Below are 12,496 nucleotides of genomic sequence, written 5' to 3'. Positions count from 1 at the left end.
ATAAAAAAAAGAATATTTCTTGTTGCACTTTAATCTGTTTTGAATACTACTCTGATGCTAGTGAAACTTTGTAATATGGCACTTTTCGTACCACTGTCTCCTTAAGATGATTCGCTTATGTTATCCTCTTTTAAAAGTGTCTGCCAAATGAATAAATGTAAATGTATGTAAACATAAATTTAAACTCAGTTTTTCACAATTCCTGACATTTAATCATTGAAATAATTCCTTATTAATTCCTAATGTCTTAGGTCAGTTAGGATCACTACTTTATTTTAAGAATGTGAAATGTAGGGGGCCTGGGTAGCTCAGTGGTAAAATACGCTGGCTACCACCACTAGCTAGTTCGCTAGTTTGAATCCCAGGGCGTGCTGAGTGACTCCAGCCAGGTCTCCTAAGCAACCAAAGTGGCCTGGTTGCTAGGGAGGGTAGAGTCACATGGGGTAAACTCCTCGTGGTCGCTATAATGTGGTTCGTTCTCAGTGGGGCGCGTGGTGAGTTGAGCATGGTTGCCGCGGTGGATGGCGTGAAGCCTCCACACGTGCTATGTCTCTGTGGCAACGTGCTCAAGCCACATGATAAGATGCACGGATTGATGGTCTCAGATGCGGAGGCAACTGGGATTCGTCCTCCACCACCCAGACTGAGGCAAATCACTATGTGACCACAAGGCCAGGCAGCCAGCTCTAGGAAGAGTCCTGGTGGTTCCAAACTTCTTCCATTTACGGATGATGGAGGCCACTGTGCTCATTGGGACCTTCAATGCTACAGAAAGTTTTCTGTACCCTTCCCCAGATCTGCGCCTCGATACAATCCTGTCTCGGAGGTCTATAGACAATTCCTTGGACTTCATGGCTTGGTTTGTGCTCTGACATGCACTGTTAACTGTGGGACCTTATATAGACAGGTGTGTGCCTTTCCAAATCATGTCCAATCAACTGAATTTACCACAGGTGGACTCCAATCAAGTTGTAGAAACATCTCAAGGATGATCAGTGGAAACAGGATGCACCTGAGCTCAATTTTGAGTGTCATGGCAAAGGCTGTGAAGACTTATGTACATGTGATTTTTTCGTTTTTTATTTTTAATAAATTTGCAAAGATTTCAAAGAAACTTCTTTCACGTTGTCATTATGGGGTATTGTTTGTAGAATTTTGAGGAAAATAATGAATTTAATCCATTTTGGAATAAGGCTGTAACATAACAAAATGTGGAAAAAGTAAAGCGCTGTGAATACTTTCCGGATGCACTGTAGATGTCCTAAACGACTTGCCAAAACTATAGTGTGCTAATATGAAATCTGTGGAGTAGTTAAAAAATGAGTTTTACTCAACCTGAGTAAACTTCTGACTTCAACTGTATTCACCCTAATTAAAAGCACTAGAGTGTCATTTGTTGTATTATACACATTCATTGCTCCTTTACATGCATATGGGTCTTTGAAGCACGACATTTAGGGGTGAATTCCTAAACAGTTGCGACACTTTCACTCGTGGTATTTCTGCGTAAAAACCTGCATCTTGTTCACTAACCACTCGATGCTGTTCTAGTTTAACAAACACAATCAGCACTGAAATTACGCTGTGTCTTGAGTATTTAAATTAAGTCACTGTAGGGCTGCACAATTAATCAAAAAATAATAGAGATTACAATTACAGCTGTCGCAATTATATAATCATGAAAAGTGTCAATTACAGCATTGCATTTAGGTATACTCTCATTGTGCCAAATTTTTTTATTTATAACATATGTTTGAGCCGCTGTGTGCATGAATGCAAAGGCAAATCTGATGACTTTAAATTAGTCTAAAGTCATATCAGTAATGCTCACTATCTAAATTATATTGTGTACAGTTTACTGAAAATGTGAATAACGCTTTTTGTTTTTCATGCAATTAAAATATTAAAGTAATCCAGGAACACAGTCCTCAAGTTGTTTTGATGCATAGCCTACATAAAGAATATGGCATGAGACTGCCCCACACAAAATAAGTATTTTAATGTAAATTATATTAATCGAAATGAATAATCGCAGTTAAAATATCAAAGGAAATAATTACCAATTATGAATTAAGTCATTGTCGTGCTTTTCTGCGCAAACTTGCATCCTTTAAATTAGATTAAATTAGTAAATTAGGCTTTTTACAGATTGTGCTTCATTCACAAAAAATGCCTGGTGCAATTTAGAATGCACTATTAACGGCGGATGAAAGTAGGTGGTAAAATAATTTTTATTTGTGTACATTTTCTATCAGCAGTAATTCATCAAAAAATGATCAAATGCTGGAGAAGAGCATTATAACCTGCCAAATATCCAGTTGCGCAGTGTAGTCAAGCAAACTTTCAGCATGTTCAAAAGACGATTCAAATGTCTGAATCACAGAGGTCTATTCAATCCTGCCAAAGTGTGTCAGATAACAGTGGTCTGCTGTATTCTCCGCTATATAGCACTCAGGTTCGGCTGGTAAGATCAAAATTGCGCATGCAAATTGCATTCAGCAGCGATTTTGTGGCCGTTGACTGGTCTGCATAATTCCTTTAGTGAATCGGGCACTAAACTAGTGCAGACAGCACGTGCGAACAGCATGCCATTCATTCTTAGTGAATTTCCCCCTTATACTCACCAGTGGTCCAACATCTCCAGTCTCTCCCTTTTCTCCTGCAGGGCCTGGCAATCCCTAATGAACATGAATGGAGAACATATGGAAACTAAAGCATCCAGTATAAAGAGTTTTAATAGTAAGAGTGAATAACACAAAATCTTTAATACAGTACCTGCAGTCCAATGGGGCCTGGAGGCCCAGGGAATCCTCTGGTTCCTTCATCACCCTTAGCACCAAATGGCCCTTGCTGTCCTCTCGCACCTGTCTCCCCATCAGCACCCTGAACAGAGATAAAAAGGTTTGAAAAGGGGTCGATATCAAGCATGTTTTCAAAAAATGCTCTTAAGCCAATACAACGTGTTGACTTGCATCTGTTGCCATCAAATTGGTACTGATCATTGTTAGTACATTTAAATATGTTTAAATATATGATTTTTCATGAGACTCCTTTCACTTACAGCAGCACCAGGTTGTCCCACAGGACCTTGTGGTCCGGGTGGTCCAGGAGGACCCTGTAAATATTCAAATAATTGATTATAGACTGATATTGTTAAGCATGCAACATTTTTGCATGTTTTAAAGGTCATTTCCTCACATGTTCTCCCTTGGATCCTTTAGCTCCCTTATGTCCTGGCTCCCCAACCTCACCCTAAACACGAAATAATATAGAATGAATTATATTAATATCAATTAATAATACAGAATTCATCTCTAACAAGAACATCCATAGGATTCTGATTTGAGATGAAGAAATTAAGAGATCAATGACCTTGTCTCCATCCTCTCCAGAAACACCTGGAGGTCCAGCAGGGCCCGGGAGACCAACTGGACCCTGGATGCCGTCACGACCAGCTGGACCTATTGGGCCTTTCTCTCCCTGTAAAATTGAAGTTCGATAATGATAACACAATAGATACTTTAATTAAGATAAATGTATTTGGACACTTTCTGGTTGTCTAACTTTAGTGGAACATGTCCTTAGTTAATGTGATGAACAACACTTATAGTTACTCTGCTAGGACACCTGTGTGAACTTGAGAGGAACTGACTTCATAAATCCACTAAAAATCAACCTCAGAAATCAAAAACTGCTCAGAAAAGAGAAATTAGTTTTGAAAAAGGTCCTAGAATCATTTGTTTGGAGATGCTACTCAATTTGATATTTTGTTATCTAATGCAATGACATTCATTCAGTTTTAAGTGTGGTTTAAGTGCCAAATACTCCAGGAATTTTGGGGCTCCTTATGTGAAAAACTAGATGTAGACACGTACTGGCACTCCTTTTTCCCCTGCAGATCCAGGGGGTCCCTGAGGTCCAGGGCGTCCAGGTGGGCCGACAGGGCCCGCACTGCCAGCAAGTCCTCTCTCTCCAGGAGACCCCTGCACAGAAATGTAATTTGGGTTGTAGACTGAAAGACATGCATACGATTCCTCAACAATGATAAATTCGGTTGTATATTGATAACACGATATACGACACACATTGCAATTCACGTCATGATTCAAAATACTGAGATGTATCATGATTGAAACTGCGATTGAAACTAACCAAATGTGCAAAAGAGAAAGCATATCTGTGGGATCAGTTTCAATCTTTCTTGCATGGTTTGCTAACAATTGTTCATTAATTTAACCTTGAAGGAATATTCTAGGTTCAATAAAAGTTAAGCTCAATCAACAGCATTTGTGACATAATATTGATTACCACATAAATGTATATTGACTTGTCCCTCCTTGTCTTTAAAAAAGCAAAAATCTGGGGTGACCTGATAGCCGAGTGGTTAGGGTTCAAACCACATGGGTGCAAATGCCCTGAGTAGCGAGTCCCCGGTTCAATTCCCAGCTGGCCGGACCATATCACTCCCCTACTCTCTTTCCCCACATTTCCTGTCTCTCTCCACTTTCACCATCAAATAAAGGCATAAAAAAATGGCCCCTCAAAAAAAAATCTGGGTTGCAGTGAGGCACTTACAATGGAAGTTAATGGAGCCAATCCATAAACATTAAAATACCACTGTTTCATAAGTGTAGCCACAAGACGCAAACAATATTTGCGTTAACATTATTTTAGTGTAATTAAATCGCTTACTAACCTTTTCTCTGTAAAGTTATAGCTAATTTTACAACTTCGTTGCCATGACGATGTAATGTCAACAAACCCTAAAACGACTGTAAAATTACAATTTACACAACTTTACAGCTCAAATAATACACAAGTTTTAACAGAAGAATTAATGTAAGTGCTTTTATAAAATAATAAGCTTCTCATTTCTGCCTTTTAGGCCTCCAAAAAGTGGCCCCATTCACTTCCATTTTAAGTAACCATGATTTTTAAATCAAAAAATGTTTTGTTTTTTTAAAAAGTGGGACGAGTCGAATTTTGTTTTTTTTTTGTGGTAATCAACATTATGCCCCGAATGCTATTGTATTGAATCTGGAATATTCCTTTAAGAAATTATTTGAACACACATAAATATACTATACAGACACAACAATCTAAAGTACTGATAAAATGTGAAAAAAAATAATCATGATCTATCAATGTAAGATTGTAGTGGCACAGCCCTAAACTTGACATACATCTAACTATCAGATAGTTTAGCTTGGATCTAATCAAATTCTGTATTCTGCTCTTGATATTTTAATATATAATAAGCTGATGGTTACGAGAAACATACAGCAGGTCCAGGTGGTCCAGCAGGGCCTTCATTTCCTTTCAGTCCCCCGGAGCCCTATGGAATACATACAGATTGAATTATAACGTAAATATGGGTTTATAACTCAGGTTTAGTGACCAAATACATATAGAAAAGATGAGATGTTGTTATATTGAGTAAGTTAACTATATGACACCTAAGAGCAGTTATCATGGTGTCTATGACAGTAGTTGTTTATGTCATATTACCGGTGTTCCTGGCAGTCCTCGCTCTCCTGGGAATCCTCTCAGTCCAGGGGGTCCATCCTTACCGGGGCCGCCAGGGGGACCAGGATCTCCTTTGGTTCCCTCTTTACCAGATGGCCCAGAAAGACCTTGCTCACCGGGTGGTCCTGGGGGTCCTGGGTGGCCACGCTCACCCATTGGACCAGTCTCACCGGAGGGACCCTAAACAAGAACTAGATCTTAGTGAGGCTTATATATTTCAATAAATCTTTCAATACATTTTTTTGCCAAACACTTTCTATCTTTGATGGAAGCAATTTTAATGTTTGAACAAAACTCACGTGTGGTCCAACCACGCCTGGTGGCCCAGGTGGTCCAGTCTTGCCTTGGAAACCCTACGAATGGAAACCATTGAATTTATATATATAAAAAAGGACATTTAAATTTTATCATAGTGAATACTGTACTTAAAATGCACAAAAACGAAAAAAAGGTACGCACAACTTCGCCTCTTTGTCCAGGGTGTCCAGGCAGTCCATCTTTCCCTGGGGGTCCCTTCACAAATCAAGTGACAGGTCAATCAGCAATATAGAAATATGAGTTATTTGAACTGGATAAAACTGGTAAACTGTCTCTTACAGGAGGCCCCTTTGGCCCAGGGAATCCATTTGCACCTTGGGGTCCAGGTAGCCCCTGAAAAAATGTGGAAACATTATAATTAAATAAAAGCTCAATCCGAAATCTAGTATATTATAAAATAATACAACTGGGTAGCTTTTAAATAACATACTCTCTCCCCTAGTGGTCCAGAAGGCCCATCACTGCCTGATCCACCCTACAACATCAGAATGAAAAAAATTAGATTTATACATATAGGCTAATCTATCATTGTTGGTAATATTGATAACGACCAGATCTTTTAGAGGAATTTTTATGCTTCTTAGAATAATCTCTTCTATATCATGTTAATACCTTTGCACCTGGTTTTCCTGTTGACCCACGGGGGCCTCTCTGACCTCTGGGACCCTTGAAATATAAGGATAAAGTCTCAGAAAACAATTGATCGATATATAATAACAGAATTTAGAACTGATCTTAAGTAGCTTGATTCATATGTAATTATAGTGAGTTTAGTCTACTCAAGTTTAATCAAATCAAACTATCTAAAATCAATCAAGAGCAAATTATTGAAGAACTGTGTGGTTATAACATGGAATGAAGCAGATAATAGGATGAGATTAGGAGATGATCAATGAAAACAGGTCCTTACAGTTGGCCCCCTTTGTCCTCTTGGTCCAGCTTTACCAATCAAACCCTAGAAGAAAAGTAAATTGTTGCCAAACATGCCTGTGATTATAGACATTATTAGAGCACAATTCTATTTGCATGTGCATTCATGCTAACCCATTTTAGCCTACAAATCCTGAACATCTTGCCAAAATGTGCTAATGCTTTACCCAATGTTAGTTCTACCAGCACCACTAACAATTAATACTGTTTCCACCATCAGGCTGAATGGTTCTTTCCACTTGAGCACGGTTTGGCAGGGTTTGATTAAAATCCATTCCTGGCCCAGAATTCTCAGCATGGTTAACTAACCAAACTCAGGACAGAGAACGATGCAGGTGGAACGCCTGTAGTGACGTGGTGTCTCATGACTGTCACTTGCCCAGTCAGTGCATTCTAATTCTGATTTCGCAGCGCTACAGTGGAAAAAGAAAACAAAACTATGACAAAGAGCACGGATCGGTACGATGCCCAGTGGTGGAAAAGTGCCATATGTGGTTAGTTAAAGGCCTTGCTCTTCAGGCTACAGTTATAGTCCTTACTCCGGTCTAACATCTCTTGGTTTAAAGACTGACCTAAATTATCAACAGTCAAGTTGTGTGGAAATCTCACCCTTGCACCCTTCTCGCCATTTGCACCAGGGAATCCTGGGAAACCAAGGGAGCCCTAAAAATACAAACATTACTTCAATAATAAAAAAAAAAATGCTTTCAATTCGAGGAAAGACTTGGCTGAAACCATTCTGTATTACCTTAATTCCTTGCCTTCCGGGATAGCCAGGAAGTCCAGGCACACCAAGCTTACCCTGGAATGACATAGTTTAGTAAGATTTCATCCATGTTCTAGGCCTAAATTAAAATATTTTTTTAAAAATCAATGAATTTATATATATTTTATAATCAGGAAATATTATGAATTTTTATATTATAATTATATTGAATTAAAACTTGGTGTCAATAATGATGGGAATAGAAAATATGAGTTCAAATTGCATGAAACAAAGTTAGCATGCACCTGCATTTTCTTGTAATCAAAGTTACCTTCTCTCCCACCAGGCCGATTGGACCGAGCTCACCTGGGGGGCCGACACGACCCTTCGGCCCCTCAGGACCATCCTCTCCTCTTGGGCCAGGCACTCCCACCTCTCCCTGCAAGTGCACAACAGTGATGAATCAAATTCAAAGTCTAGACATAGTATAATGTAAAAATGCATAATCTTGAAAGAACAGCTCGACTTCTGTCAAACATAAAGCTGTCATCATATGACTTCAAAAAACTTGTAATATAGCATATGAATCGTAACTACTTTTACTGTTCTTTTCAGGCGCTTTTTTGTGATTTTTTTGGAGGTCGACAGCACCCAAATCACTTCCACTGTATATAAAAAAAGTATAAATTTTATGCCAAACTTCTTCTTTTGTGTCCACAAAAGAAAGTCACACAGGTTTGAAATGAAATGAGAATGAGTAAATGCTGAGTACATTTTTGGGTGAATTATCCCTTTAAGTACTGAAGCAACTTTTATACCCTTTTATATTTATTTTAAATCACAGAAGGATCTTTTCAGGAATATCATGTTTATTGAAGAGTTTCTATTCACTGATGTGTTATGTTATCTAAGACGTACCCTCTCTCCCTTCACACCAAAGTCTCCTTTGATTCCAGGGAAGCCGTCCTCTCCCTGAAAATAAAAAAATTGTACATTTACATAACACTGATAGTCACATTGTTATTTATGCTTTGACAAAAGTCACTCACCTTCTCTCCCTTATGGCCTTTCAGTCCACGGATACCTTGAGTTCCCTGTGAATATCATATGTTCAGCATGTTATCTACTTTTGCATTGATGCATCTGGCAGATGCTAAATGTCAGTGTAACAATTAAGAGTAGACATCAATCAAATCAACAGGCATTTCTACATTTTTAATGCACATCATTGTTTATTGACAGACATCTATTACAAGGGTTGACCAAAAGAACCCGCTGATGAACATTCTCCAATTTTAAAGTGAATTTTATTTTTTTGATTTGATTATTTTTTATTTTATATTATAAACAAATATACTATTTATACATTTTATTTTATATACAATTATTATATTATTATTTTTTTGTATTTTTACTCCAATTTTTAAGTGAATAATACTTATGCAAAAATTATCAATTGCAAAAAAAAATAAAAAAAAATAAATAAAAAAAAATCCCATGTTTTTTTGCAGTACCGTAATCAAGACAATAATAGACAAAAGCAGAAATTTATTATCAGAATAATAGACAAAAATATTGAAATATTGAAATATATATTTTACCTTAATTCCCCGAGGGCCAGGATAGCCAATAGACCCCTGAGGACCATTTGGACCCTGAACATAAACAATAAAAAACATTGAAAAGTTTTGAACCATGGCACTTCTAAAATCTGCTGAATGTGCAATGACAAATCTATTTGTGGTTGGGCTCCATTACTTCTATACAACATGATATGGTATGTTATGACATGATAACATATCTTTGCTATATAGCTTTGTTTTGAAGACATTTAAAACAAATGCCATCATTGCTGCATATATACTACAAACAATTTGCTTCAAATTATGTTTACTTTACAAATCCTTGAGAAGAACTTTACTGGGTACTAACAAAACAGATTTCTGACACAAAATAAGTTTGAATTTAAGCAAAGTGGCCTCACCTGATTTCCTTTGGTTCCACCAGGTCCTTCTTTTCCAGGATGACCCTGTAGAATAAAAATGTACATTCTTTATCACAGTTAATACCACATACAATGTTCTCACTACCCAGACAATTTTTGTAGTGGCACATTAAAGACAGAGAATTGGTTAAGAATTATTCATTCACAATAAAGGAAAGTCATTAACACACCAAACCATCACGACCAGTAAAAAAACTCAAACACTTACAGGAGGACCGTCAGCTCCAGGCATTCCTGGCAGACCTGGTTTTCCTGTAGGTCCCTATTAGAAGTCATACAAAAAAGCATACATTTTCACTTCTAATGCCATGTGCATTAAAATAGTTAATGTCTCTGTATATGACTGAATATGTATGTTTCATATATTCTTATCAGATGCATAGAGCACATTCTGTAAAGCACATTTATTGATTATTTACATTTACAGTTCTGTGTTCTGCTAGGATAAAAACACTTACTTTATCTCCTGGTGGCCCATTAGGCCCCTGTGGACCAGGCATTCCCTGTTACACAGTAAAAGAATGAATATCAAATATACTTCACTTTTATCTTGAGGAGTAAAACTTTTGAAAGTCTTTTGAAAGTGCATTGCTTCAGAGGTTTTGGTTTTTGACTGAATTCAATTTAATGTGAACAGTTTTTCATCGCTCACCTGTGTTCCTGGGCCCCCCTGCTGTCCTGGAGGACCTGGCTCTCCTTGGGGTCCCTAAAAAGATTGAAAAAGAGAACGAGGAGGTATATACGAGGAAAGATATTACTTTTTATTAAAAAAAAAAAAAAGTATTCTAGATGAACACCAGAGAACTCAGATTTACTGACCAAGTTTCCTTTTGGACCATGTGGACCATCACTTCCTCGAACACCCTGACAGAGGCAGATAATATGGTCAAATGAAAGAAAGAAACATCTGGATATCTACGCACAAATACCATCATGCTCCTTTTTATAACTGTGTTCTGAAGATTTGCAGATCACTAGATATCTAGTTTCATATGACTACATTTTGCACATACTGTATATAATTTTATACAAGTTGAATTCTTTCAGTGAATACTCACAGGAGGTCCTGGAAGTCCAGCGGGCCCTTTAGGCCCTAGCAAACCACGGGGCCCCTACAGAATGAGAGAGATATATAAGGCTCGTCAACAGAATACAATTAAACAGAGATTTGAAGATATAAAATGAAGAGCATTTCTGAGTTAAACAGGCCTATAGTATCATATACACTGTGAAATGTCTGCAAAGTTTCTAATAAACAGAATCACCCACCGGTTCGCCTGGAAGACCCCTGGGTCCAACCTCTCCATCATCTCCCTGAACATTAAAAAAAATAAAATAATAAAGGTCAGGAGGTCACACTATTTATATTGAAGATATTTGAAAATGAATGCTTAAATAACTATGAAGAACATGTTCATACAGTCAGTTTACTGTAACAGCACAACAGAAAAACAAAATACTTAAGAAGTACCCTCTCGCCATCCTCTCCAGGGGGTCCTGCAGGTCCCATTCCTCCAGTTTGACCCTGTAAAACACAGTCACAAAAGTAATTTAATTTGTTTTATTTTAATTGTTACACATTCTATAGCTCTATTCCAAACAGTGTTGGGTTAGTTACTCAAAATAAGTAATCCACTACCAATTATTAATTGCGTCTCTAAATTGTAATCAGATTACTTTACTGATTACATCATCTTAAAGTGAGCACATTACTAATTATTTTACTTTTAAGTTACTTTCTAAATCTATTTTCCTAGAAAAGGTTTTGGATTTCCACTCGAATTCAAAACGTCTATATTTCCTCATTTATTGTCGCACACCCTTCAGCTGTCACAGAAACGCTAACAGACGTACATATTAATTCATATTTAGGTGTATTATAGTGCAAGTACTTGAAAGTAATTACTTTAATTGAAAGTCAGTAACTGTAATCTGATTTAAAGAATTTTAAAAGTACTGCGTTACATTACTTTTTTTTTTACTAAAAAGTAATTCTATTACAGCAACTAATTACTTTGTAATCGGATACACCCAACACTGATTCTAAAACCTAGTGAGGTCTTCTCCGTGAAGGACACATGCAATGATGCCTTAGATTTTGGTCAAAAAGAAATTAGCTCACTAAGTTTTGGAACAGAGCTTATGATTAACATAACCAAAGATGTAAAAACGTCAGCACTTACGCGATAACCCTTGTCACCAGGCAAACCAGGAAGGCCATCAAAGCCACGGTCACCCTAATATAGAAAGACACACACATACAAGGACTCATGAGTTGAAGATGTTTGCCCAAACGACTCAAAGGTCAAAGTGATTTACACAGAGTTGAAATTTCAGAGCTGCAAGATGCATACAGCTGAAGTAAAATAATAATAATAATACAATAGATCACAAACAGAATACAGTTTCACTCAACCTTAATTCCAGGCTCTCCTGGCATTCCTCTGGCTCCATCAGCACCAGCACGACCCTGCAGGAAAAAAATATATATATAAACAACTAGATTTTTTCATTTTCTGAAGAAAGTGTGAGTAGTGCTTAAATAATCACTTGTTTCAATAGAATGAAATTTAGGAACATTGAAGTTAACTCACCCTACGACCAGATTTTCCAGGAGGACCAGACAATCCTTGAGGACCTCTGGGGCCCTGCAAAACACATGATAATGCCTAAACTGCAAGGGTTGTTTCTTTAAGACTGTTTGTTGTAGATAACATGCATCCTTCTAACATTCTTGAGAACAAAGTCAAAAGTTATAGCATCACAGAAACACAGAAGCTTACCTGAGGACCAGGGTCTCCACTCTCTCCCTTCAAACCAGGACTTCCAGGCATACCCTATTTAAGAACCAGATAACACATTAATCAAACTAATCACATTAATAACACAATTAAAGCAATCCACAACGTATAAAATACCACTATAATAGACATTTCAATTGAATAGTTAAATATTATTGAGTATTTAAAAATTAATATGCAAGTTATTTATCTGCATTTAGTTGAATTTTC

At 37.3% G+C, this 12,496-nt stretch overlaps 1 protein-coding gene across 3 annotated transcripts in view; it reads right to left on the bottom strand.

The window, feature by feature from the left end:
- LOC127425595 (collagen alpha-2(XI) chain-like) overlaps positions 1 to 12,496 on the bottom strand; it is a 54,151-nt gene that overhangs the window by 13,843 nt on the left and 27,812 nt on the right. For all 3 annotated transcript variants that reach the window (XM_051671732.1, XM_051671733.1, XM_051671734.1), the window contains 32 exons: positions 12,269 to 12,322; positions 12,080 to 12,133; positions 11,902 to 11,955; positions 11,669 to 11,722; positions 10,957 to 11,010; positions 10,755 to 10,799; positions 10,544 to 10,597; positions 10,305 to 10,349; positions 10,138 to 10,191; positions 9,944 to 9,988; positions 9,694 to 9,747; positions 9,465 to 9,509; positions 9,082 to 9,135; positions 8,530 to 8,574; positions 8,399 to 8,452; positions 7,812 to 7,919; positions 7,523 to 7,576; positions 7,384 to 7,437; positions 6,755 to 6,799; positions 6,457 to 6,510; positions 6,275 to 6,319; positions 6,124 to 6,177; positions 5,986 to 6,039; positions 5,826 to 5,879; positions 5,509 to 5,706; positions 5,282 to 5,335; positions 3,876 to 3,983; positions 3,373 to 3,480; positions 3,199 to 3,252; positions 3,062 to 3,115; positions 2,776 to 2,883; positions 2,625 to 2,678 (listed from right to left, as the gene is read on the bottom strand). In XM_051671732.1, coding sequence (XP_051527692.1) covers positions 2,625 to 2,678; positions 2,776 to 2,883; positions 3,062 to 3,115; positions 3,199 to 3,252; positions 3,373 to 3,480; positions 3,876 to 3,983; positions 5,282 to 5,335; positions 5,509 to 5,706; positions 5,826 to 5,879; positions 5,986 to 6,039; positions 6,124 to 6,177; positions 6,275 to 6,319; positions 6,457 to 6,510; positions 6,755 to 6,799; positions 7,384 to 7,437; positions 7,523 to 7,576; positions 7,812 to 7,919; positions 8,399 to 8,452; positions 8,530 to 8,574; positions 9,082 to 9,135; positions 9,465 to 9,509; positions 9,694 to 9,747; positions 9,944 to 9,988; positions 10,138 to 10,191; positions 10,305 to 10,349; positions 10,544 to 10,597; positions 10,755 to 10,799; positions 10,957 to 11,010; positions 11,669 to 11,722; positions 11,902 to 11,955; positions 12,080 to 12,133; positions 12,269 to 12,322 — 2,025 coding nt within the window. The remainder of the gene's footprint in view (positions 1 to 2,624; positions 2,679 to 2,775; positions 2,884 to 3,061; positions 3,116 to 3,198; positions 3,253 to 3,372; positions 3,481 to 3,875; positions 3,984 to 5,281; positions 5,336 to 5,508; positions 5,707 to 5,825; positions 5,880 to 5,985; positions 6,040 to 6,123; positions 6,178 to 6,274; positions 6,320 to 6,456; positions 6,511 to 6,754; positions 6,800 to 7,383; positions 7,438 to 7,522; positions 7,577 to 7,811; positions 7,920 to 8,398; positions 8,453 to 8,529; positions 8,575 to 9,081; positions 9,136 to 9,464; positions 9,510 to 9,693; positions 9,748 to 9,943; positions 9,989 to 10,137; positions 10,192 to 10,304; positions 10,350 to 10,543; positions 10,598 to 10,754; positions 10,800 to 10,956; positions 11,011 to 11,668; positions 11,723 to 11,901; positions 11,956 to 12,079; positions 12,134 to 12,268; positions 12,323 to 12,496) is intronic.

The sequence above is a fragment of the Myxocyprinus asiaticus genome, chromosome 34, assembly GCF_019703515.2.
Source record: "Myxocyprinus asiaticus isolate MX2 ecotype Aquarium Trade chromosome 34, UBuf_Myxa_2, whole genome shotgun sequence".
Classification (NCBI taxonomy): domain Eukaryota; kingdom Metazoa; phylum Chordata; class Actinopteri; order Cypriniformes; family Catostomidae; genus Myxocyprinus; species Myxocyprinus asiaticus.
This window is presented reverse-complemented; position numbering and strand designations above follow the sequence as displayed.